The sequence below is a fragment of the Osmia bicornis genome, chromosome 7 (assembly GCF_907164935.1).
Source record: "Osmia bicornis bicornis chromosome 7, iOsmBic2.1, whole genome shotgun sequence".
Lineage (NCBI taxonomy): Eukaryota > Metazoa > Arthropoda > Insecta > Hymenoptera > Megachilidae > Osmia > Osmia bicornis.
Genome location: NC_060222.1, coordinates 4,693,005 through 4,717,794, shown reverse-complemented (window position 1 = coordinate 4,717,794; position 24,790 = coordinate 4,693,005). Strand labels below are relative to the sequence as shown.

The 24,790-nt window shown below is 41.8% G+C and overlaps 3 protein-coding genes across 3 annotated transcripts; all 3 read right to left on the bottom strand.

The window, feature by feature from the left end:
• On the bottom strand, positions 1-7,336 carry LOC114874121 (tetra-peptide repeat homeobox protein 1-like). The gene is made up of 7 exons (XM_029183090.2): positions 7,122-7,336; positions 6,722-6,955; positions 6,433-6,594; positions 6,228-6,360; positions 1,779-1,921; positions 1,211-1,486; positions 1-698 (listed from the first exon to the last, which is right to left on the bottom strand). Exons 1-7 carry the CDS (start codon positions 7,131-7,133, stop codon positions 405-407), a joined length of 1,254 nt encoding a protein of 417 aa, XP_029038923.2. The 5' UTR covers positions 7,134-7,336; the 3' UTR covers positions 1-404.
• A 7,985-nt stretch (positions 7,337-15,321) lies between these two features.
• LOC114873338 (protein jagged-1-like) lies at positions 15,322-18,252 on the bottom strand. Its single transcript, XM_029181567.2, has 7 exons — positions 18,116-18,252; positions 17,447-17,550; positions 17,163-17,319; positions 16,677-16,799; positions 16,076-16,206; positions 15,739-16,015; positions 15,322-15,658 (listed from the first exon to the last, which is right to left on the bottom strand). The coding sequence occupies exons 1-7, from the start codon at positions 18,250-18,252 to the stop codon at positions 15,322-15,324; spliced, it is 1,266 nt and encodes a 421-aa protein (XP_029037400.2).
• A 1,718-nt stretch (positions 18,253-19,970) lies between these two features.
• LOC114873345 lies at positions 19,971-24,368 on the bottom strand. The gene is made up of 3 exons (XM_029181579.2): positions 24,181-24,368; positions 21,792-21,869; positions 19,971-21,107 (listed from the first exon to the last, which is right to left on the bottom strand). The coding sequence occupies exons 1-3, from the start codon at positions 24,349-24,351 to the stop codon at positions 20,202-20,204; spliced, it is 1,155 nt and encodes a 384-aa protein (XP_029037412.2). The 5' UTR covers positions 24,352-24,368; the 3' UTR covers positions 19,971-20,201.
• Positions 24,369-24,790: the final 422 nt, after the last annotated feature.

The window sequence follows — 24,790 nt, the reverse complement described above, 5'->3', positions numbered from 1 at the left end:
TACATGTACAAAAGAAGAGACAGTTAAACGAGATACAAAATTATGCCTAAAGTCACAGAGGCGAAACACGTTCGATCTGCTCCTTCTATCCATCCCACGAAGAGATCCATCGAACCGGATGGTCGGTGGACGTCAAGAACGGGCCGACAGGGGGCCAGATCCAGTCATGGGAGCCAATCTTCGCGTCGTTGATGAAAAAATAGGTGATTGAAAAAAAGAAAAATCCAGAGGATGAAATCATTGTCCAACGGTTGCTTTCAGGAGTGTCCTTATCCTCGATAGAAAATCGTTTCGAGAAACATCGTTGGTTGCGATCGTTCGAACGATCAGCTGAGAATCGATGCAACGATGCTGAGACGAGCGAAGCTAGCTCCCTAAAATCCACGAAGAGTTTGGCTCGTTGTTTACCAGGAGGAGTAACCACCACCACCACCACCGACATTCCATCCGTTGTTGGATTTCTCAACGATCACCGTGGGTTGTCCCACTGGCACTGCAACGGGTTTGACGACCGGCACGGCATAGGGTTGAGGTACTCTGACGGCATACGGGGCTGGCACTGGAACCTTGACAGGAACGCTGACTGGAACTGGGACTGGCCTGTCAACAGGGACTGGAACGTGCCTGGTCACCTCCACTGGATAAGGTCTCGGCACGTGGACGGGATATGGACGGTCCACTGGCACTGCGACTGGTACCTGTACAGGAAAATTTGTAACGTTTTGAGAAATCGAAAATTTGTAATTTGTGGTAAGACAGACTTTGCACCTAACGAGGTTTGCAATTCTAGATCACACCTGATTAAACGAAATTGACTATCGCAAGATTTACGAAATTTTCAAAGAAATCCGGCTCGCAAGCTTGGGATTTCCAGCGTTCCAGCCTTACGAAATCCACGCACTCGTTCGCATTGAAACGTTAATTAACGTCCGATGATGAAGTATCTGACTGCCAATCTCAGGAGCAGATATTCCGCGATAAACAGAGCGTGGTTAGGAGCCCGAGGTCCTCTTATTTCCACACGTTGGTCGCCTTCTACTCGATGCACGATTTCATTTTTTTTTTCTTTTTTTTCAAAACGAGGTTCAAATGTATAACTAACACCCGAATGACACGCAACGTTTTACTTTCAGGTTTCCCGGCACATTCCTCGAGGCACGTACTTTTGCGGTATTCACCAAGTGGTCTAGTAAATGGAGAAGAATTTTACCTTAACCGGGTAGGGAACGTGTCTGTCAACGGGAACAGCGACAGGTTGCGGAACAGGAACAGCTACTGGCACGGCATAACCACCTCCACCATATCCTCCACCGTATCCTCCACCGTATCCTCCGCCGTATCCTCCACCGTATCCTCCTCCGTGTCCTCCGTGTCCTCCGTATCCTATTCCATAGATTCCTCGTTTCTCCTTCTTCGTTACTGTCACTGTATCTTCGCTTTGTTCCTCGGCGAATGCCACCGCCACTAAGGCGAAGGCGATGAAGAGCTGGAACAGTGAATTAGGAGGTGTATGGTTAGGCAAGTACGATACAATTTATTGAAAATTTTTCTGATTAGAAAAATTGAAAAATTGAAAAATCAAAGTATTTAAGAATTGAAAAATTAAAAAATTGAAAGATTGCAACTTTCAACAAATTTTACTGGACTTTGATTTTTCATTTCTTAAATTTCTCGATTTTATATAAACTTTTTTATAGTCATCGAACTGACAGACAATTGAAAGATCTGATCAGTAGGAAAGACTGACTGCAAGTGTTCGCAGAGGCTGTGGTGCTCACCTTAGCGTTCATGGTGCTGCTATCGGACTTGGCTGGTCGTTGTTTTGCGACTGATGAGATACCAAGAAGATCCTCTGCTTTTATACGTTGAGACGTCCACGACGAACCCTTGAACGGATCGACGGTGGTGGGCATGTGGCGGGCTACAGAAACGGTGAAAAGAAATTGGGCGTGGGGAGCGAGCAGGGGTCCTCGAAAAGCGATCCAAGGCAAAGCTCTTTCCGCTCCTTTTTCTTGCGAAAGATTATATATGCCCCACCTTCTTGATTAATACTTTACCTCCTCGCCTTATTGTTTGTTGTTTAGAAACGCATTCTGATACGCGCCAGGGTGCATCTACCCCCTGCATTCATTATCAAACGGTTATCGAGTAGTTGTATAAATAATGAAGCTGAAATTGAATTTGCATTTTGATTACAATATACAATCTTTCGATTAATCACGTTTGACACATAAGATTTAGACTTCGAAGATCAATTTTTTCAAATTGAATTGCCCGACACATTCACTGTTTTTTCAATTAAAATTGATGGATATGTGGTTCGTTGAAGAGTTCGAAACTCATTTCTCTTTCCTGCTGGGCGGGAGGTTTTGCCATTACTGAAATCGAGCGAATATTTTGCAATTCCATGCAATTTCGGTCGTTATGCAGACACCTGTCTGAAATGATTCCTTTAAAAAACCCACTGTCCAGCACCCGTCATTTTAACATCATTATACACGATCAAAGTGTCATAAGTGAAATTTACTGGGCCAATAATATTCATCTCACCCTTTCTTTCGTAAATAAAGAATAACAATTTTCAAGGCTGTTTTTTAGCCAATTTAGTCTTTTTTTTTTGACAAATAAATTGTTTTGCTAATTGGGTGACGTAGTGTAGTAGGAAAACATCTATAATTATGCCAAGACAAGGAAGGAAGTGTGAAAAATCAAGGTGGATCAAAAATGCTTTAATAATTTCAAGAGCAATTTTGTTACATTCAATTATTCGCACAAAATTTTATCATCAGTCATTAGGATTTCCTAGAGCAGTTTAACAACTATTTCTTTTTCCAATCACCATCATCGAATTTCCATAAAAATGCGAATTTAATTAGCCGAAACAGGTTACATCGTTTCAGTCAAAAATTCCCTTTTCTTACAGTAGATAAAAAGTGTTTAATTTAATTGGAGTGTCTAGTATCGCAGCCTCCCTCTTTCTTCCATTAAAAATTTTCGGTTTTTCCTTCTTTGATCGACCTCGATCTACGCCCCTGCACCGGCCGAATTGGCGGACGAACAACTAGTTTCGTAGATCCGTGACAATTAATAACGTTCTCGGTTTAGAATTTCAAATTTTCGCGTCTGACATTTCGAGCAAGGTTGCGGATTCTCTAAGAACATTGGACTGGTTACAAATCGTAAAACGATACCAGGTGGAATAAATTAAATAAAAGAAGAAAAAAGGGAAGAATCCCTTGTTAGCTCTCGTTAAAGTTGAGATGCATTTTATGATTTTGCAGAATTCATATTTCTGGTGTCCCCCCTCTAATTATGCAAAATTCCGACCCAATCAGTGTTACGAAGGTCGTGTACTTCCCTTGTAAGATTCTTTCTAATAGTCCCTCTTGTTCACCTTGTTCTTATTAGAACGATTGTTATTTTGTACTGTTAACGTCGATGATTCATTACCTTGATCGGGATACACCGATTTTCCTAACCCCTTGGAAGCTGTACGCAGATAACGTTTAGTGTTACAAGGTCGATCACGGCAATGTTAATTGATCATCGTAGCTGGATTATTTCTCTCGCCAGCCGCGATTCTAGCGTACCTTCACCTGGAAAAAATCAGTGTGCACGTACGTTTTGCGCGGAGAAGGAAGCTCGACAGCTGCGCGGGTCATCCAGGTAAATTCGATTAAAAAATAATTCTTTAATATTATCAAGTATACGGCGGTTATGCGCGTAGCGGGTTGCATAAATCGTTTCTCGGCCGATTTCGACACCGGAAACTGGCTTTGTCCTTTTCCCTTCTTTCAAACGCACACACCAGCCACGGTCCGTTTGTTACGCGCTCGAGATGGGTCCGTTCCTCGCGGGTTGCGCAACCATCGCGAAGCGGGTTGCAGCGAAATCGACGAAAATACCATGCCCGAATTTCGTGTTTACCCTAACTGGTTGTTACGTTTATGGCAGGTCCGTTTGCACGGTCGTTATAGCTCCGCGGAATAGGACATATCGGTGATGGAAAGAGCTGAATTGTTCATTGAAGGCTGCCTTTTTTCGGGAGCGGTGAGGTAAGCGTAACGGGTGATGCTTTTTAAGGCAACCAGTGTGTTTCTTTGTGCATTATTTATATAAGGAATTTCAAATAGTTTATAAATAATTTTAAACTATCGCTCTAACGACACCTATCAATCACCCATCGCTCTAATTAAAGATACAGGTTTGTTACCATATAACAAGGTCCAAACGTGTTATTATCGAATAGTATATCTTTACGTCACACCTCGTAAACGGAGCAATTTGCTCCGTTTCAGTCGAGCAAAATGGCCCGCAGAGCCATTCTCGAGCGGTGCCATTTAAACGTACGAAAATTTCACTCGTGCAGGAATTACGTTGTCGGGCTATCATCCTGATCTACGACACCGTGCATGTCTCTTTATTGTCATGAAAATGAATACGATCCAAAATGGCCCCAGCTCTCAACTTTCCCGAACGTGTGGTCTATTCACAAAAGGAAAGTTGACTTTGTCTCGTGATCGATGCATTAAATCGCGACATTGAAAACTACTTACAAGAGGATTCATCGATTGAGCAATCAACGAGAAATTTCGAGGAACAAGTTATCCAGCTATTTTTATTCTTGATTCGAATTCAATGAATTCTTTTGTAATGAATTTTTGAAGAATGTGGATGTTTTCCTTCGACGGTGTTTTGAATACGAAACCTTTTAGGTTTTAAGCGGAAAGATTTAAATGAAAGAAATGATACGTCTACTTTCAGAAACTAAAAGTTTTGATAGAAACGCCTCGGATCGTAATTCTTCTGCAAATTCCTAATTAGTAAGCGAAATACAGGCTGGGAAAACAGACGTGTTCTAAGGGTGTTTCGTAATACACAGTTTCCACAGACGCGAGATATTTCGCTAAATTTTACGACTAGAATATAATTAACGTTCTTGTAGAAAAATTGCGCAAAGATTATCGACAGGAAAGAAATACGGATGATGAAGAAACGATACGTGAAATATGTCGAGAAACGGCTAAGTGAATCGAAGCTTGATTTATAAACAAATATATATAACTTTTTATTAATCATTGTCGAAATTTGATTGCTATCCGAGAAAGGAACCGAAGCACGATCCGAAGAATCGTTGAAATGAATAAAACCATCGACAGGTTTATTTCTGCCAAAGAGAATTTGCATAGAGGCCGGTGCAAAAAATGGATCTTTATACCAGCAAAGGTAAAAGATCATGTCTCAGTCGCTTTATGAGGTGAATGTCGTTTTCTCTTGCAAAGCAAACAAAATTAAAGCAACGAAAAGAATTCGACCTGAAATTCAAGCGACATCAACGTAAAAAAAAAAAAACTCGTTTTGAGCTGTTCCTGTTTTCTACGTTTACTTTCATATGTGAAGGTTCGGATGGTCCTTACATAATTACTTCACGAGTGTTACAGTTTTTAACCTGCACCATCGAGCTCTTAATGAGAGTGTACAAAACCTTTTGTAACAAATTATATAATTCCCATCATTAATCAAAAAACCACTGTCTTGTAAGATTTATCCTGAACAATTAAATGGAAAAGCCACCATAAATGGTCAGGCGTATTCATTTCACAGAGTTGCTAGTTTGGCAAGAGGATTTCATGGATAATTCTTAACGGCCTTTTGTTTGATACCGCAAAAAGGGGCTTACTAAATATAGACACAGATTAAGGAAAGCCTAAAGGAAAATTCAACGTGACCCGCATTCTATGAACTCCGTGTGATTTCGAGAATCGGGATTCGTCGAGGTTCCCAGATCGCGCGAAATCGCAGCCAAGGTTCGGGTTGAGAATTCTACACAATAAGAGGATCAGATAAAAGGTGCCGATCGCTTGTCGCGCGAGGAAGTGTCGAAACATTATCATTTGCGTATAATTAATACCTTAATGACGACTTAACGAGAAGGATCGGTCAATTAATAATTAATTCAACGCCGAGGTTCTTTAAAACTACCCTCGAAAGTTGTTGACGTTTTAAAAAAGTAAGATGGGTAATTTGTGGAAGAAAATAGCAGACGTTTCTTTAAAAAACATTTATAAAATCAATTTATTGCATGATTCGTAACCACTACGGCGGAAGGAGAACGTGTTTTGGTATTGCGCTCGTCATGATGTCTCTTGCGATGCTGCGTGGGGGTTAGACGCGAAAGGGGTTGGTGGCAAGATTTTAAGGGGAGGTGGGTGAAAAATTCATCTAGTAGTGTCCCAAACCGTGTCCCAAACCGTGTCCCAAACCGTGTCCCAAACCGTGTCCATGAACGAGAACGGGAACAGTTTCCTTGACGAGGACGGGCTGGGGAACAGCGACTGGAACTGCATGGGGCACCGCGACCTGAAAATGCAATTAAAAATGATGTAATTAATAAAATCAGGGAAAAAATCAAAAACATCGATTTCGACTCACCTTGACGGGGTATGGGGCCGGTACAGGTACGGGCACCTTAACTGGAACCGACACTGGGTAGGGTCTGTCGACTGGAACCGTGATGGTTTTGGTTTGAACCACAGGGTAAGGCTGGGGGACCGGAACTGCCACTGGAACTGGGTGCGGGACCGCGACTGGTACCTGAAGAAACAGAAGAAAACGCACAAATTCGTAGGAATTATAGGAACGTTCGCGTGGAAAAATTCAGGATTAATAGAGCGTGTCGAGTTTTGTAAGAGCAAGCAGGAAGTGCAGACGTTATTCTTACCTTTACCGGGATTGGTCGGTCGACGGCGACCGGGTACGGTTTCGGGACCGGAACTGGTACGGCGACGGGCCTATCGTGAACGGCGATCGCCACACTTCCGTGTCCCAGACCACCACCGAGGAGACCATGACCTCCGAGGCCCAGATCGCCATAACCTCCCAAACCCAGCAGTCCACGCTTCTGGACGGTTTTTTCTTCGGCGGCGAACGCCACGGCGATCAGCATCACACATACCTTGATGGAAAAAGAAGAATGTCAAATGATTGGTTTATAAAAGAGAAGACTTTTCACTAGGAACGTTCACGAAAACTTGAACACTCGTAAGAAAATCACAGAGGGATTTGAGAAAAGTTTATTTCGAAGCCACGAGACGATTCGTTCGGATGAAAACGTAACGTACCAGGGCCCTCATGTTGACCGGCTAATACTTTGGCTAGAGTGTCCTGTATGGAAAATTAAATGGCTTCTGTCGCGTAGCTAGAAAACCACCCTTTATATAGGGAATTCACTTTCATTTTGTGCGTGCACCCCGCCAATCGAAAGCCAATGCCCGATCGGTGTTCTATCGCCACACCTACCGCGTATATGTACTGTTTACCCAAGATACGGTCACACAGCTTTACACATTATAATATATAATGTACACCAGCGATTGTATAACACGTTGTACGTGCACTAGTGCCGGGTACATGGAACGCGAGCAGTTTATGCAGATGCATACATATATAAGCGAGTGTGCATTTCGAGCTTAGGCGGACTCTTTAACGAGGATACTTAACATCGCTGGAAATGACGACAGACCGTAATTCTGTAATAAATTGGAAAAGAATTTTCTGAGAGAAAGTGTGAAATGTTTGCTGAGGATTGCTTGAAATGCTGAAGGGTAGCAAAGCTGTTTTTTCCTTTTCTTTTTATTGGGAAGTAGTAATTGGTCAGTGGTAAAATTGCAAAAAAAGAATACTTATTAATTAAAGTTGCGTTAGACCTGCAAGGGTTTGTTTCTCTTAATTTGAAATATTGCCTAGGAAATATTGCTGTTAATTGCAAAATGAAAAATATAAGACAAGAGTTTTTAGTTAATCGTGCAGCTATAATTGACACCGTAATTAATTGCACGAAGTCAGAGGCGTATGTAGCAAAATCACTTAGAAATTATGCAATACCGTACAGTGTAACGAGTAGAAATTAATAGATCTGGAAAAGTAGGAAACTTTATATTCAGAAGTATTTATGACCCAGGAGAGACATTTCCTGGTTTCATTTTCCAGTTTCTGCATATTTTTCTAATTTAATGTGTCTGCAGTCTGATTAATCTGAATTTTCAATTCTCTGAACAAATTTTTTATTCAAACACTTGATACAATCTGAAATTTAACTTACATCCATTTTCTTACAGTTTAGTATAATTGAATGTTGCAATTTACATTTTGCTTTGAAATGCAAGCGAACTGGAAAGATCTTGTCAACGTCATAAACTTTTATTTTATGGATACAAGTTCTTACTTTTTTAAGACTGTACATTCGTAATAGCTTCATTGTAGAATGCGCTTTGCAATTTCAAGACTCATTACCAGAATACTGGCAATACCAGTAAAAGAATCCCTATTTTACAATCGATATCGATCTATTTGCATCGTTCTATCGATCTTTATCCCGATTTGTATTACTTAGTTCAGCAATCAGTTCAGTTTAACATTCCCTCTTAAATCGAGTCCGACAAAGCCATTCAGATCGATCCAATCATGTTCAGTCCAGAAACACGACAGTTTTATTATTCACATCTGGCGTTGGAAAATAATCAGGCTTATCGTTTGCTAGTTTCTTTGTTATTGCCTTAGTGGGTGTATTTCAAAACGGCGAGAAAACAAAAACTGCAAGTTCGTCATTAGTGACCCGAAACTTAGAAAGCGTGACGTAATATAGAGTTTCAAACAGCTGACTGGTTGATTAAGAACGAAACGGGTCGTTTGATGTCTTATCAGTCACGATCTCTTGATTTGCACAAGCGATTTCATTGACTCGATCAGGATTTATTACTGCAATTCTTGTCAAGTTGAATTGAAGTCTTCTATAAATTATATAAAGTAAGGATCCTATAGATACAAGGGAGCGATTAGGAAGAGATTGGGGTTGATTCCTAGAGGACAGATAGAGATTTGGGAATTAATTAATTAACACTTAATGTAAATTTATGTTCTAAAAATTCCCGAAAATTGAGAAAGATAAAGAAAAACAACCCTTTCTGCTAAGAGTTAAAATTAGGGCCAGTCAGGTCACTATTCCTCCAGTAAAAATTTAAATTCTAGTTCACCCCCGAACAAAGGGATAAAAATACAAATTCCTCTGACTATTTGCTAATAGTGTCGGTGAAAACAGTGACTGCCTCGTTGCTATCAAGATCTTTCTTACGTAAGTCAAGCTAACGCACGAGGAAAGCTTCTGGGTCGTTTATCTATAAGAATATTCAGGGTGGCTAGTCCTTATCCAGGAGTGAAAATTTTTCCAACGAAACGTCCGTACGATAAACAAGTTGTTCCTTTGTGCATTACTTTGTTGAGTCAGAGATTGTATTAAAAATTCCATGGAACTGGTTTTAGCCACGTCATGATCGATGGCTAAAACCGGTGAAAGTTGTACCTAAAAATTAAGGAATAGTCAATGACTAATGCATTATGATCGTTTCGAAATCCTTAACGTCACAATCTTTTTTTTTTAAATAAAAATTAAAAACTATCCAGGGTTGATTATAACGATCTTTCCTGTGATTAGGTTTAGAACAATGTTGCAAAGCAGAATACAAAACACTTTCCGTTAGAATAGTGTATCGATAAGAAATTTCATATGTTAAAGCCACTTAGCGTGAAGGAAGGATTTTTGAAAGGAATGAAATATCGTGTGAGCAAAATCCTGGACACGCGATAGATAAGGTGGATGAAATAAGGTACGTGATACAGGATACGTGAGAAATTTCGCTGCAAGCGAAACACACCCATTTCAATAGGCCGTCGACACATTCGGACAATGTTATACATAAGCCATAGTATTGTTGAAATTGCTCATACTTACGTCAGAGAATTAACGAGCTTACAAGCAATTACAAACGCCATAACTTATAGATACCATCGATCATTATTCATCGACGAACGATTGCACTGACCTTTTTATTAACACTAATGATTCTCCCTTTGAGAAACGTATCAACGCTGTTGAGTCTAATTAACTCTTTGGAGACAAGCATTTTTAAGTTAGCACAGATTATTATTAATTTAAATTAAAGGAACATTCGATGAGCATTTACTTAAGATAAATAAATAAGGGATGAAACATAAAGTATCGTACAAAATTATTCTCTATCATGACAAAAATCGCACTTCAATAATTTCTGTAATTTAAAATAAAAAATGGAAGATTTTTTAGAAGGGATTTGGTAGTTCTGACGTTATGAATATAACGCAGTGTGTGAGGAATTATAAATTACTATGATAACTATGTTTGGACACCTATGCGCCGAGGTGTATCACTGCAGTTCTTGTCAAGTTGAAGTCTCCTATAAATTATATAAAGTAAGGATCCTATAGATACAAGGAAGCGATACGCAAGGTGTCAAGAATAAGAAACCGTAGCCAAAAGTAAAGATAATTTCTCCGAACGTGCATAGATCAAAGCAATGACAGAAATTAAATATGACCAGTGTCTGAGCTTGTCGATCGATCATGCGGCACGCGACTTTTATCAGAGTCCGCGGTAAATTGAAACCTGTCGACTGGTTGGTTGGTTAAAGGGGAGGGGTCACAAGGAACAAGGAACAATAGCAAGGCTAACTACGAGCGTGGCAAGCGTTAATTCAAATCGACCATGGCAGAGACCTTCTTGCGGTAGGTCGCAGACCATGAAGATTAGTTATACAAGCGACGAAGAAGCGCCTCGGGCGATTTCCAGCCGCTGCTAATTCTTGTCTCGCTGAATTGCACGATCTCGACTTGCCAGAGTTAGTCGATGGAAAAGGTCAGAAAAGAATATGTCTCTTCAAGATCAATGTTAACATAAATTTTAAACAATTTATTCTTCTTTCTTGAAGAAGAAGCAAACTATAGAGCAACAAAGTTAACCGTAACGGTCGGATATCGAGAGCCGTTCAACGGAAGCCAATTACGTTCTTTTTCCTTTTAAGATCATTATTGGTTCCGATATCTCGGCGAAACGATCGTGATCCCACGGAACGATATCCCTCACGAACTGCATCCGATCGGAATTCAGTGAAGGGTACCGGCGACCGCAGCAGAACAGAAGCGACCATTCACGTTGAACGTTGCAACCCGCTGGTAAACGATACGTGTGGCATGCATGCGCCCGTTGCAGAAGTGCATATGCAAAACCGTGCGACCGACTATCCGCAATGAGCCACTCGCCGGGTAAACGATGTCTAAAGAGTGGTAAAACTGTCTCTCGAACGCCCGTTACTTTTATCAACGATTCAGATATTTTACACGAAATTATACGTTCGACGATGTTTCAAGATCTTTTTATTGATTCGAAAACATTGCGAAATTGTGGAGGAAAAGTGGAGAGGCGAGGACTAATTGGAGGCCACGAAAAACTGTAAAAACAATCTTCAGACGTTTCGATAAACAAACTTCAGTTTTATTCTGAAGACAAATAAGAACATTAAGGATATACAATTTTAGAAATCAAGAACGTAATTCAGCATGATTTCAATTTGGTGAAAAAAAGGACACAGGTGTGAGACACTGAGTCGACAATTTCACACCTTTTCTTTGGTGTCCTTGAATCAGCCGAACGAATGACACAGAAGGTGAAACTTCATCTGATTCCTTTTCCTGTCTCCAGGAAAAAGGCACAGGATTCGAGTCTGACGAGTTTCGAACGAAATCGAGTAAAGGCGAGTGTCAACTTTCATCGAGACAAGGGAAAATCGTTGTAATTTTCACGCATGATTGCAAAAATTCGAAATTGCAAAAAAGAAAAAGGAAACGATTCTCACGCGAAGCTTTTCCTTCGTACGACCCTGGACGAAACGCAATCGTGCTACTTTGAAAAGTGCATTACATCCGAGGGTATCGGTGCATGTACACACGATGTGCCTAATAGATTGCAACCGCTAAGTTAACGACGGTGTGGCATAATACAGATGCTTGGACCCGATAGTCACTCGGGATTACGTAAGAATCATTACGGTACCAGTTCTACGACCCGCGCTGACAATGGGAAAATCAGATCTGCCGATTATTACCGGCTAGGATCGAATGCATTATTAATCATTCGCCATATAATATCGAGCCACATTCGTGACGTAACTTACACTTTCAATGTATCAAATTTGATTGATATTTTCAGTGAAATTAAAAATTTTATACCAATTATAATTTGCCTAATCAAGGATCGAGAAGTTGCACGATATTTCAATTTTCTTTATTTATTTTAAAATTCATTAATAGAATTGGTACTACAAACTAATTTTCTCTAATTTTCTAAATTTTACATTCTCTTTAAAATTATTTTTCCAATATATTCCAGACACCGTCTTTGAAGGGTTGAAAAGTTAATTAAAAAAATTTCAGAAATATATTCGCGAAACCTTTCATTTAAGATGCGTGCGTAATGCGTGGAGCTGATCGATCCTGTTACTTATCGGCAAGGATAGCTTAACCGACAGGTGATCATTAGAATATTTGCCATTCCATCGCGCTATCGCAAGAGCGTACGAGCGTAAATCAGTCGGTCGAGGTGAAACTTAAAATTCAAGCGTGCGTCAAAGGCAGGCGAACGTTTCTCTCCCCCCGTGTGCGCGCGCGGAATCGCACACCTACGTCGCGATGCTGAAACGTAATTACACGCTGCGCTTTGATCGTTCAACGGATGCCCTCTATTTATCGGGGAACGTTTGAACGGACCCCCGGAGCAGCGAGAGCAAAGGGGAAGCTCGCCCTTTCCCTTCCGGCCTGACCGCTCGAACCGGTAGATTTCCATTCGGCTAACCGTTCGAAAGCGGACCGCGTACAGACAGGCCGGCCAACATTTGTGCAATTGCGGATCTGGAATTCTCGGATCGCGGGAACGGCGAAGGGCGAACCGATTGAAAGGGAAATCGCTCGTGATGCTGCCCCTCCCTTCCGCCCGAACGATCTTGCGACTTTTCCTCTTCTATCCCCCCAGCTCTAAGCCCGATCGCGTGTTTCCTGCCATTTTTACACGATCACCAGCGACATAATAGGTATCGCGATACATAATCTGGGTCGTCTATTCGTTAACTCCGTCAGCTATAACTTTCAAACGACATTTTATTTCCAAATTTTATCGAGGTCCATCGACGAAAATAGAAAGGCGTCATCGAAAAATCCATTCGTCTTATGTCATCTCGATTAAAATATTCTTCTATACAGAAAGAAGAATTTTATTTTTATTCGATACGGTGATTAACTTTTGCCTGTTAGATTGTTAGAATATATTCTAAGCAATTTGGACTATGACCCCGTTATGTTTCAGTTCATTTGCATGACACGCACGGGTCTCCGTATAACTAGATTATGAAGCTACATCGATCGACCGGTTTCCACGTCGAGACACACTAATCGATCGATGCGTAACGCACCGTTCGATAGGCTCGTTTTATTTTTCGAGAAAGATCGGTCGATCGGTTTCCGGTTTTGTAGCCCTTCCATTTCCAAATTACTTCTCAGTTGTTCGAAATAAATCATTTAGCGTGATTATACAACGGACGCGTTAATGAAAGGGTTAAGGCTCGATATGGAAGGCAAGCTCGAATTAAGGATGCAATTAAAGAGGCAAGTTGAAGGAGAGAACTGCTCGTTGTGACATTTTTTCGCTGATGACCGTCCGTCATTATTCTTAGCCTCGTTTCCACACCGTTATACTTGCGTAAATTACGCGATTTAATTTCATTCTACATCGACTCGGTGCGAGAAAAAATCGCGAACGTGTTGGTTTATCGCTCGACCTTGATTAACAGCATCATTAGACTCCTTCTGGAGATGATTGTAATTGGAAGTAATTGTCTCCTTCGATTCGATAAATTAGGAGAGCATTGAATCAGACCTGTTTTAATCGTGATACATCTAAGTAATATTAACGATGCAACCGATTTGTCACACTTGATTGATATCATTTTGATTCATTTTATTTACTAAAGGAATGCTCATGTTTTTCGCTCCATGGCGAACGTGTTAATGATAGAATAAGTTTCAGAAAAGGCGTAGATCGAGCGGTGACGATGCATACCAACGTTCTTGGAAGGACGATTATCAGAGCATGCTAAAAGACAGGTCGATCTCTGGACGTGCTTCATTAGCCACGATCAAACAAGGATCGTACCTGCAATCCAACGATGCTGAGTCAGTCGTAAAATTAGTCGACGCTAACGAACCATCTCGCCTATAAAACTATCCGAAATTTTCAGAGACTTTCGATCCTGCAATCAAACCTTCAGCTCCCTTTCATACCCATCAATTATCATTAGAAAATAAAATCAATCATTGCCCCCTTGATTTGCATCGTCAGTTAGATAACCAAGGTGTCTATGATTCCAGTAGAAAAATAATTACAAAACAGTTGAAATTTTCCAGAAGGTATTTGCGATTGCTAAATCATTCCCGATCGCACAAGGTTCAGTATCAATTAGTTTTGAACGGTGAAAGGCGATGCAACCGTAATTAAAAGCATAACTAAATCGTCGATTAAGTCATACAGCAGGATCGACAGACCTCGATCAGCAATGCGGTCGAGCAAAACGTAAACGTTATTCCGTAATTCTGGTAAGGCAACTGTAATACGCATTGCTTCAGATATACATGTAAGAAGAGATTCATTTGCGTGCCTCGATAATTAACACTCTTCTCATTTATGTTACAAAATTCTTGAAATGAATTGATTTTTATAGTGAAGTTCACGTTAATTGGTATAATTCAAATATTTCAGTTTTTAGTGTATTATATCGATTATTAATTTCTTTGTGGTAGAATATCCCCAGTGTCCAAGCTATGACGCACGAACGGAGGGTAAAAATGCAAGGGATTACGTAAGGAACACGAGACTTGGACGGTCGATTACGTGGGCAGTCGATCGGGCCGATGGAAAACGACACATGTAAGCGTGCGCAATATCCATCGTGTAACATCGAATACGTGACCATTCGAGCGTAACGTTCCACGGGAATGTTTATATATGTACGTTTATATCGAGGGAAGTACTGGCTGCAGAGTTACTACGAGTACCATTTACGTTGCTACCCAGCCATCGAAAGCAGTAATTGGATTTGAGATAGCAGAACGTTCGCTTTCTCGAAAATCCATCGAGCCCTGCTGAAATGCAATCTTGCATCCTGTTTGCTTCTGATGCTTGCATCTGATCGAGTATTAAATTTGACTTCCATTTCGAGTTGCAATATTCATTTCAGTTTTGATTACAACTTTAGACACGCATTAGTGTTTATTTCAAAGGGCTATAAAAATTAATCTACATCTCACTTAATAACGATGAGTTCTTACCGTTAATTGCAATGACAATAAATAAATAAATTAATTAAATATATAACAGTCAGAAAGCAGTCTCAGTCGAGTTCCTGTTTACGCTTCATTCTCGTCGTCCCTTTCTGTAACAGGTGATTCCGTGGGTGGTTCGGTTGGCCATTTTCCAACAGTCGCGGCAGGGTCAATCGTGGACGGAGGATCCGTGATTACAATTGGCCCTAATGGTTCAACCGTTTGCTCCTCCTCTTTCACCATGTTTTTGTCCTTTTCTTCGAGACTCTGGGAGCTCTCGTTTACTTCCGGTTTCACTGGAACCATTTGCGGTTTCGCCTCTGACTCAGTTAAATCTGGCGTGGGTGGTACCAGTTCCGTGGATGGTACCATCGTTCTGATTTGACATTGACGACCCATGTAACCGAGAGGACAGATGCATCTAATTGTAACATAAAATTTCACGATTATATTATTCATTGATTAATCAAATTATCAAAGACGATCGTCAAGTATCATCACCTGTAGTTGCCATCTTCCTTCGTCATACTAATGCAAGTTGCATTATTTTTACAGATTCCTTGGTGCTCGTCGCAGTAGGTCAGCTTCTCGTTGCATAGATCACCCGCCCATCCAGGTTCGCATCTACATTCCCATGGACGTTTGCAGGATCCATGGACGCATCCAGGGTAAGGAACACATTCGGTGCAATTGGGACCAGTCCAGCCTACGCGACACCTACACGTCCCTGGACGACGACAACTACCGTGCTCCCGGCTGCATCCTTGCGAGCAAATAGCTGCAGGCAGAATAAATAAATTTAGATAAATGTACATTGAGATACTCGAGGGTCACTTACGGGTCTGACATAGAAGTCCGGTCCAGCCGGGTTCGCAGCGGCATTCCAGTGGCCCTTGGCACGTTCCGTGGACGCAGCCTGGTAAAACGGCACACTGTTTGCATTTTGGTCCTTGCCAACCTAGTCGACATCTAGATAAATGGTAATTCAAAAAGATGATAAAAATCAATTTTAATTTTGTAATGTAAGTAATTTGCAAGTCTTTGTTCTTAGAATTAAATTCAAATCTTCGAATAGCAAATTTTCCGGCCATCAGGATAATCTTATATCGATTGGTAAAACGGCGCACTGTTTGCATTTTGATCCTTGCCAACCTAGTCGACATCTACATAAATGGTAATTCAAAAAGATGATGAAAATCAATTAAATTTTTTAATGTAAGTAATTTGCAAGTCTTTGTTCTTAGAATTAAATTCAAATCTTCGAATAGCAAATTTTCCGGCGATCAGGATAATCTTATATCGATCAGCATTGCTTTAAAGCAGCAATGAACGTTAATGGAACAAGGGCCGGGTAAAACCTGTCGGTTTCGTTGCTTCGATCCGCCGCTACCGGTACTGATAACCGTTCATTACTCCGCCATTACGCCTTAGCGCGTTACCTGCATTCGCCTGGCTTCTCGCAGTATCCCTGGTTAGGCAGACAATCGGCAGCGCAGATCGGTTCCGAGCAGAACATCCCCTTCCATCCAGGATCGCAGGAACACTCGAAGCTCACGTTACAGCTGAAAGTGAAAATCAATTGCGTCACGGTGCGCCGCGAGATGGATACGTGGTGTTCGAAAAGGAACGTTTCGCGTTACATGGAAATCAAGATCTTTGGGTTGGTCATGGGTGAAAACTTTCACGGTTGGATCCGGGTTAAATGAACCAAGTAGACGTGTTAGATAAAAGCGTTCGTTTGAAATTCGCGGTTAATTTTAGCATCGGGTGGTAACCGTATCTCTTCTGGAATATTACGTTTCTAGAGAAATTAAAACCGGCAGTAAGTGGATTGCGGTTTTCGTTTGTCGAGGATTTATTTTAGCGGTTCGGTTTACAGAGTTTCATTTTAAATATTTATGTAATAAATTTTCAGGAAAATTTACCTGCCGTGTTGGCATCCTGGTAGAGCGACACACTTGTCGCATAGCTCACCGTAGAAGCCTAATTTGCAACGACACTCGCTGGGTCGACGGCAGTAACCCTGAAGAGGGTCGCATCCCTTCCGACAGATTGGCACGTCGCACAAATCTCCGGTCCATCCTAACAGCAAGGAGAAAAAAGAAAAATGAAAGGAACACCGGTTATACAAACTGGAATTTCTATGTCATTAGCTTCTTATTGCTAAGGACGAGTTCTACTAATCCCTTCTTATTCTTTCTCTTTTTACCTGGCAAACACTTGACCTCCCCGGCTTCGTCGCAGACGTAATGCGAGTTTGGATGCTGAGATGCTGGTATCTCGCATGCTTGCTTCTTCCATTTTGGAACGTATCTAAATGGAATAGAAATTTATATTCTATCGCTACGAAATAGAATGAGACACTGTTATCTTCAATTAGAAAATTGAATTACAATACACTCTATAATTAATACTCCGATGGATGTGTTACAAATAGAAATCAGTTTTGACTCATTGCCTTCGAAATTGGTTCCACGCCACTTTCAAAAGAGAAACCATTCGTATATAGAATAGTGGAACGAGACATAACCGAGCATGGGGAACACTGTTCAAGATAACATCGACTACGACTCGGTAATTAAAGCAACGGTGTACTATACATGTGACACCAGGAACCTTGTAACAATCTGATCATCGATAACAAGATACTACTCCATTCTACTAATTCTAGTAACAAATACCGCGTATGACTTCCGTTTGGAAACAATTACCTAAACTAACACATATCAATATCCCCTTATAATAATCATAACTTCTTTTTTATTATAATATGATACAGAGTATGCCAGAATCCAAGGAGTCTTTTGATTTTTAAGAGGTCACAGCTTCCCCAATGAAAATAATGAAATTTAAAAAAATGATAATCGATGGATAATACCTCGGGCCAGCTGCAAATCCAAATGGCAGTGCACCAAGACCAAAAATAGTTGTCACACCAACGGAAGGTCCATTGTTCAGGGTGCCCAGTTCGCCGGGGCCGATCAGGAGGCTGAGACAAGCGAGCAGCAGTATCATCTTTGCTTGACTTCCGAGTCAAGACTGAGGACGACCGCGTCCAAGGCTTCGCCTTGGATAACGGGACCTTGTTCGAGGTCATGGCACACTTTTTCATGGTTGCTCAGTGTGTCCGCATGTGTGTGACAGGCTTACACATCTGGACTTCCCCCACGGACTGGACTGTTCGTTTCTTTTTTTATTCTTTTTTATTCTTACTTCCTCGGCTCACGACAAGTTTATTATTCGCCGCTCGGGAAAGTTCAATGTACCTCTTCGACTACCGAAGCAAACGTATCTCTCCCGCTGCTAGCGGCCCCGTTCGAAAGGAAATGGACGTTCTTGGGACTTTCTCGGGAGGATTCGTAAGCTAAAGTCCCCGGGGCGAATCGAGCCGACTCGAGAGCTCTGCCATTTCTTTCGGACGTGTAACAGTTATTTCGCTTGACGGTCTTTCGAGAACGTTCATTGGGAAATTTATTCGTTAACCCATGAACAGAGGAGATTGGATCAATCGCGACACGTACAAGGATATAATTTTTTTAACGAAAGAGTTTATTGGAAGAATAATTTTCAAAGGAAGGGTGTAAAATTTAGAAAATGAAAATTTAATTAAAATTCAGGCTTGAAGAATCTTCAATTGTAAAGGTTCCACTTCCACCAAATTTAGTTGTTGCATTGAAATTAGGGTTCTCTTCATGGTCCGCCGTCCGAGGGTTAATCCCCACCACTTATATTCATCTTCTACTCACGCGGTTACTATTCCTTTAATTTCAAAATTTGTCCAAAGCAAAAGATATATTGGAAAGTAAAATCCTGTTTTCCCATGGTCGATCTTACGTTTATTCGAGGAAATCCTCTTTTCTATGGCTTCCAAAGGATTTCTCTGAAACGTTCGATTCCCTCTGTAATCTGGTTTAAATCCATTCGATATGGGAGGACAGTCGACCCTTCCGAAATTCGATGAAAGAACCTAGGGAACCCTCGTCATTCAATTTTGATCCTCTGCCAAGGATACTCTGCCAAAGAAGGGATTAAAATTCAAAGTTTCCAGGAGGATAAAAATGTGTTCGTGTCACGTTCGCAAACGTTTGCTTGTTCACAAGTGATTTATTTATATTTTAAGAACTATGTACAAGCTTTCGTACTACTATTTACAAATAAATACACAGGTTAGCGCCTCGAAAAGCGCTGTTCTACTTTCTCTGATGATATAGGAACTCTTTTTAACAGTCTGTTCGTTGCGCGTTGAGCAAGCAGTGATTTTCAGTTAACCATCCATTACGTACAAAAATATCATCCAACGATTTGTACATACTACACTAGCACATTTACACGTTTTACAGGCTATTTTCTTATCTATCGAACATCAAATTTACAGTGTCAAGTGAAATTGAATCGGTCGCTTGAACGATTTTTATTCTGCAAAAATGTTGATCCAAGTAATCGATTCAACTGTTATACATAATAGTAGTATCTAGATCGTGAATGTCCATGTAAATATTATTTTTTTGCAATGATTTTGGAAGAATTTATTTTATAAGTGCATAAACATTCGCAGTCTAGTGATGGCAATAATCTAGCAGTCTCTTTCTTAATCTTCGTTCGACGATAAAATTTGCCACTTGAGGGCAAACGTGTCCCTGAGTTTGTCATTGTCATCGACGATTCATTAACACATCGACTTTATTAACAATTTATTAACCAAAAAAGGAAAGAAAATATGAGATGTTCGAGAGGCAGTCAATGTGTTAACCCTAAGAGAAGGGTGAATCTCCTGAGACTCACGGTACTTACTTCTACATACACATATAATACAACACTTTTAAATTTAAAATCATTTTCAATTAAAAACTAAACGTTTATGTATCATCTGTTCCCACTGTTTCATAACAGTAGACAACTTTAACAGAGTCCATAAGACCTTGTTTCGATATTTAAGGTGATCCTTTTATTCCTGAAAATCAGCTTCAAACTTCTTCAACCTCAGCATTTTTATTCTTCATGCAGATTTTAGCCAGTGCAAGGATGATCAGCGAAAGTACAGCACAACCGCAGGCAGCGTAGACGTCCCAAGGATACAGGTACTCGAGGGTCCTCTCTATCCTCTTAGCCTGGACGAAATTAGGCCTGGTGTCCACTTCGATGGGGAAGCTACCTGGGCCGTCGTTCGAAGCGATTCTGACGAAGTATTTCGTGCCGGGTACCAAAGAAATCTGGGCAGAATTCGAGTCGGCCACTTGGTTGCCCATCAGTCCTCCAGTCTCTGGCTCCCAGGACACCACGTAAGACTCCCTATTCCCTTGATCCTTGTCCAATTTCTCGTAATCATTGCTAGTAGACGGTGTGTTGTCAGTTTCCATAGAATCCTCCTTACGATCGTCCTTCCTCCTGAAGAAGAACCTTCGGAATACCTCGTCGGATATTTGAGAATCCTCCTGGCTTCTCCACTCGGCGAGCACCTTCTCGCCGTATTTTTCCAGGAAGAACTGTCTGACTCGGTTGTTGAACCGGACCTGTTCCAGGGATCTTTGTTTCTGGAGTTGAGTCTGGACGTCCTTCCAGGAGATGGTCGCCTCGTACAATGGGCCTTCTTTCAGGGATTCCAGCTTCGGCACCCACTCTTGCCAGCTGTAGTGCTTCACGCCGTCCTCCATAGCGACGATGATCCAAGTGTCCGGTCTCAGGTTTGGACTGTGCCCACCCGAGTAGTAACCGGTCACACGCCACTGTTTGTACACCTTACGCATCACCACTGCCACGTCGAATCTGTCTAGATCTATGGGTGCCTTCTTGGGCGCTGGTAACATAGATGGAAGGTACTTTTCTTCTACCCTTGTCTTCCGGTAGTTGCAGGCCGTTTGGCATGCTGGACACTGGAAACATAATTAATATCAACTGTTAATTAATTTCGCCAATTTTTAACCAGAAAGCGAAATTAACCATCCCCTAAAAAGAGACATTCTATTTATCTGAAGAAACATCAAAGGATCCTGATCTGAAGGTTCATCGTAACCTGGTAGTCAGACGTTGCCCAAATATTTGAAAAAGATTCCTATCTCTAGAGGTCGATACATCGACTGTTTAAACTCGAGCGTTACAGGGCAAAGGGGCTCGATCTTCCGTGAAAATCGACAGGTAGCCGTTTCTAAGGATTTTCCCAGCCCGTAGATCTTCGCGTCCCTTTATCGAGGATTCTCTTTATTCTGGTCCCAGGGCTACGGACCGATGCTCATCGATTATTTCTACCACGGTTTCGAAACGTTTCAAGTTAACCCCCGCGAAAAAAGTTTCCAACGGTCGATCGATTCGAATTTTCCGCTAGTTCGATACGCTCGAAGAATTTAACATAAACTGAGCACAAAGATTCAAAATAATTCGAAATTTTCTGCACATATTTGTATCACTAATAATTGCTGGAAAATGATTAGAACTAGCCCCAGAAACAAACTGCAAACAACCCTCGACGCAATTTCCCCTTGTCAAAGGAAACGACCAAAAATTTCCCCCTCGCAGCATCCCCTAATCCAAAAGACCGTCTCGTCCCTAAATTTACTTACATGTAGATACTGGTCGCCCTCGCAAATGGTTCTCGTTTTCTCCCATCGATTCTCCAGGCCCTCGCAGTATTGCCAGCACTGTAACACAGAAGAAGAAGAAAAAAAATAAAATAAAATCACATACACACAGTGAAAGAAGCGAGCACGGAGGGAAGAGGGAGGTTTGAACGTCGAACAAAAAGCTCTTGCACGCACGGGTAAAAAGGACGACGGTACAGGAGGGGGATGAAGAGGGAGAGGAACGGCTGAGGAACGCAAAGAAGGAAAGGGAGTATAAGAAAGCATCGGCTGGGACCGTTGAATCGAGCGATTTAAGCGGCTATAGAGAGGACCAGGGGAAGGAAGAGGGTGCAGTCAGAAAGAGGAGAAAAAAAAAGAGATGAAAGAAAGAGAAAGAGAGAATTGAGGAGGGGGTCCGAATTAGCTCCAACCTGTTTCAGGCATAACAGGCACCGTCGTTGTTGTCTTCATATTTATTGGGGTACCGTCTCTCGTGGAGCCCTGTTTTCAGATTCTTTTTTCTTTTTTTTTTTATTCTGTTCTCTTAGAGACAGACCCCTTTCCTCTACCCTCACTCCCTGAATTATCCTTCATCACGATGTTCCTTCTAAGTCTGGCTGCTTCGTAGAAACAGCCACACATAGGTTCCCTCTTTCGCGCTAATGACGCCTCGGAAAAAAGAAGAAGCGACCTCGCAGCCATCTAAAAACTCGGTCTCGCGATAATTTCTTAGGACCGTAACATTTTTCCAGTCGGCTTTTAGCTGCTATGCGTAAACGAGATTCGAAGAAGGGCCTCGAGTGCTTCTGGTGGATTAGTCAGAAACAGCTGATTATATCATCGGTGACGAGAAATGGACACGCGAAAAAGAAATGACGAAACGATCGATTGTCAAAGGAGATTAATTAAAAGTTTGATGACTGTATAGAAAATTGGATCGTTCAGGGTTGATTACTATTCCAGTAAATTAAAAGCCACGAATGATTCGGTGTAGACGTTCGCGGCGCCCTTTCATCCCGTTTATTTCACTTTACTGCGACCCCGGTCATTGATTTCCCGAACGAGGGGACTCGTTTTTACGACCCTCCAGCGATCGTAACTCGATAACGGTACGATCATTTCATCTGGATGAAATCTGATGGAGCGATCGACGCCTCTAATCCACGGCTCTTCGATTACCATCGGCCGATTAAATTGCCTGCTGGTGCGAATTTTTATTTCTCTATTAAATTACCAAAATTATCGGTACGAGTCCAAGATGGATTAATCGATCGAATAGGAAGAATTGCAATTCTTTCAGAAAAGTAACAATGGAACGAGGAACCTGCCAACGATCTCAGGCATGTTCCCCTCGTTTCCAATCGGTCGAACACCGACCGGTCTCCCTCGAGATCCCAAGTTGAAACAATTATCGTGTACAGGAAAAGAAAGGAGGTCGGTTCAAAGCGAGCGCAAAAGGATTCCCCTATCAACGAATAATCGTCATTAGACGACCGTAACTTGGACGTTCTTTCACCGAGGGGGTTCCCCTCCAGTACGACCTTCGTTAAGCCACCTCCGCGCGTCCGCCTCCTCCGAGAATCGTTATTCTAATGTGTCCCAGGGAAATGAGCCTCGAGGACCTCTCCTTTCTCCTTTCGGGAATAAATTTGAATGGATCATCGTCGCCCTGTTCCCTCGTTCAACTCTTCTCGATTCAACCACGATAATGTTCGAACCGTGTACGTGTCTCCTATTCACACATACACACACACACGCAGAGACATTCTTTTTCTTGTTGCCCGTGGGTGTACACGCGAGCAAGATGGCATCGATTTCCCCGAAATTAATGGACACCCCCTGTACACCAAATGAGCAACGCCCTACGAGTACACACACGTGGTACGAGCCATTGTGCGTGAGTTAATCGTGATTCCCATCTGTCCATCTGCGACGCGTCCGACCCACCAGGGGTGGCTGCCAAGGGTGGGGACGACCACCATGATTTTCCTCGGCGCCCCATAAAACCGACACGCGAGATTTATCGCCACGAGTCGGCTACGGTAGGGTCCTATTTCGATTTTCAGATGATCGAATCGAAACGAACGTGATCCGGAGTTACTTTTTCGCAGGGTATTTTGATTCCGTAGGAGATCGTTTATCGTTTGGTAGACGAGAATAAAATTGGGATTGTTGGTTTTTCGAGGGAATTCTTGAGAGAAAGCGTGTGGCATGGAAGGGTCGCGTTGGGTGCTTCGAAATTTCGTGACGAGTTCCAACTTGTGAGTCTATTTGAGACGAGGAGAGTTCGTGTGCGTTCAAATAACGAGAGAAGAGAAAATAGATATTTTTAAACACATTTCTTTCCAAGGGACTGAGATTTAACAAAAAGACTTAGAATTTCAATTACCATGCTGCAACTGGTTTGCTGTTGACCCGAATACCAATCGCAAACTCCATCCGTGGTATGCTTCCTTAAACACTGCGATCTGCACTGAGCAATTCTGATAATTGGTCCAAGATCGAAGCTGGTAACCATCGTCGTACACCAGACGATGAACAAGAACCACAATGTTTCCATGTTCGATTTCTTATCTCAACCGTGTATTCACTCACTCGTTCACTTTCTCAATTCTTCACTATTGTCTGTATTAATAACACTGTTATAACAGAAACAATAACTGTTGGTTATCGAATGGAACGATCGAAAGTGTTGGCCGAAGAGGTGGACGAGGAATAGAGACGCGGGTACCTCCGAAATTTCGAGCCGACTGCGACCCTTCGGTGGTCGGTACCTTCCTTATGTAGCCACGCGCCCCACCATTGAATTTCAGCTCGTCCCTACCCCCTTAAGGCAAGCGTAGCATCCCTTGTAATTATCCGTGGGCTGGAACCATCTCCCTCGGCATATGGTCGACCACGCTGCATCATCGTCCTTCTGGCCGAATTATTTCGCCGGCCAAAGAAGTAGGCCAAACTGCGAAAAGAGTTGGCCTTTCTCCTTTTTGTAATTCGCCATT

What these genes read in the sequence shown, in the direction of transcription:
- LOC114874121 (XM_029183090.2), bottom strand. An exon ending in ACCGACCAATCCCGGTAAAG is followed by an intron (nt 6,595 to 6,721) that starts GTAAGAATAACG and finishes CTGTTTCTTCAG; the next exon opens with GTACCAGTCGCGGTCCCGCA. An exon ending in CGGCCCCATACCCCGTCAAG is followed by an intron (nt 6,361 to 6,432) that starts GTGAGTCGAAAT and finishes TTGCATTTTCAG; the next exon opens with GTCGCGGTGCCCCATGCAGT.
- LOC114873338 (XM_029181567.2), bottom strand. Translation starts at nt 18,252, where the DNA reads ATGATACTGCTGCTCGCTTGTCTCAGCCTCCTGATCGGCCCCGGCGAA. An exon ending in GGATTTGCAGCTGGCCCGAG is followed by an intron (nt 17,551 to 18,115) that starts GTATTATCCATC and finishes TATTCCATTTAG; the next exon opens with ATACGTTCCAAAATGGAAGA. An exon ending in GAGAAGCCAGGCGAATGCAG is followed by an intron (nt 16,207 to 16,676) that starts GTAACGCGCTAA and finishes CCATTTATCTAG; the next exon opens with ATGTCGACTAGGTTGGCAAG.
- LOC114873345 (XM_029181579.2), bottom strand. Translation starts at nt 24,351, where the DNA reads ATGGAAACATTGTGGTTCTTGTTCATCGTCTGGTGTACGACGATGGTT. An exon ending in AGCAAACCAGTTGCAGCATG is followed by an intron (nt 21,870 to 24,180) that starts GTAATTGAAATT and finishes TCTGTGTTACAG; the next exon opens with TGCTGGCAATACTGCGAGGG. An exon ending in AGGGCGACCAGTATCTACAT is followed by an intron (nt 21,108 to 21,791) that starts GTAAGTAAATTT and finishes TTATGTTTCCAG; the next exon opens with TGTCCAGCATGCCAAACGGC.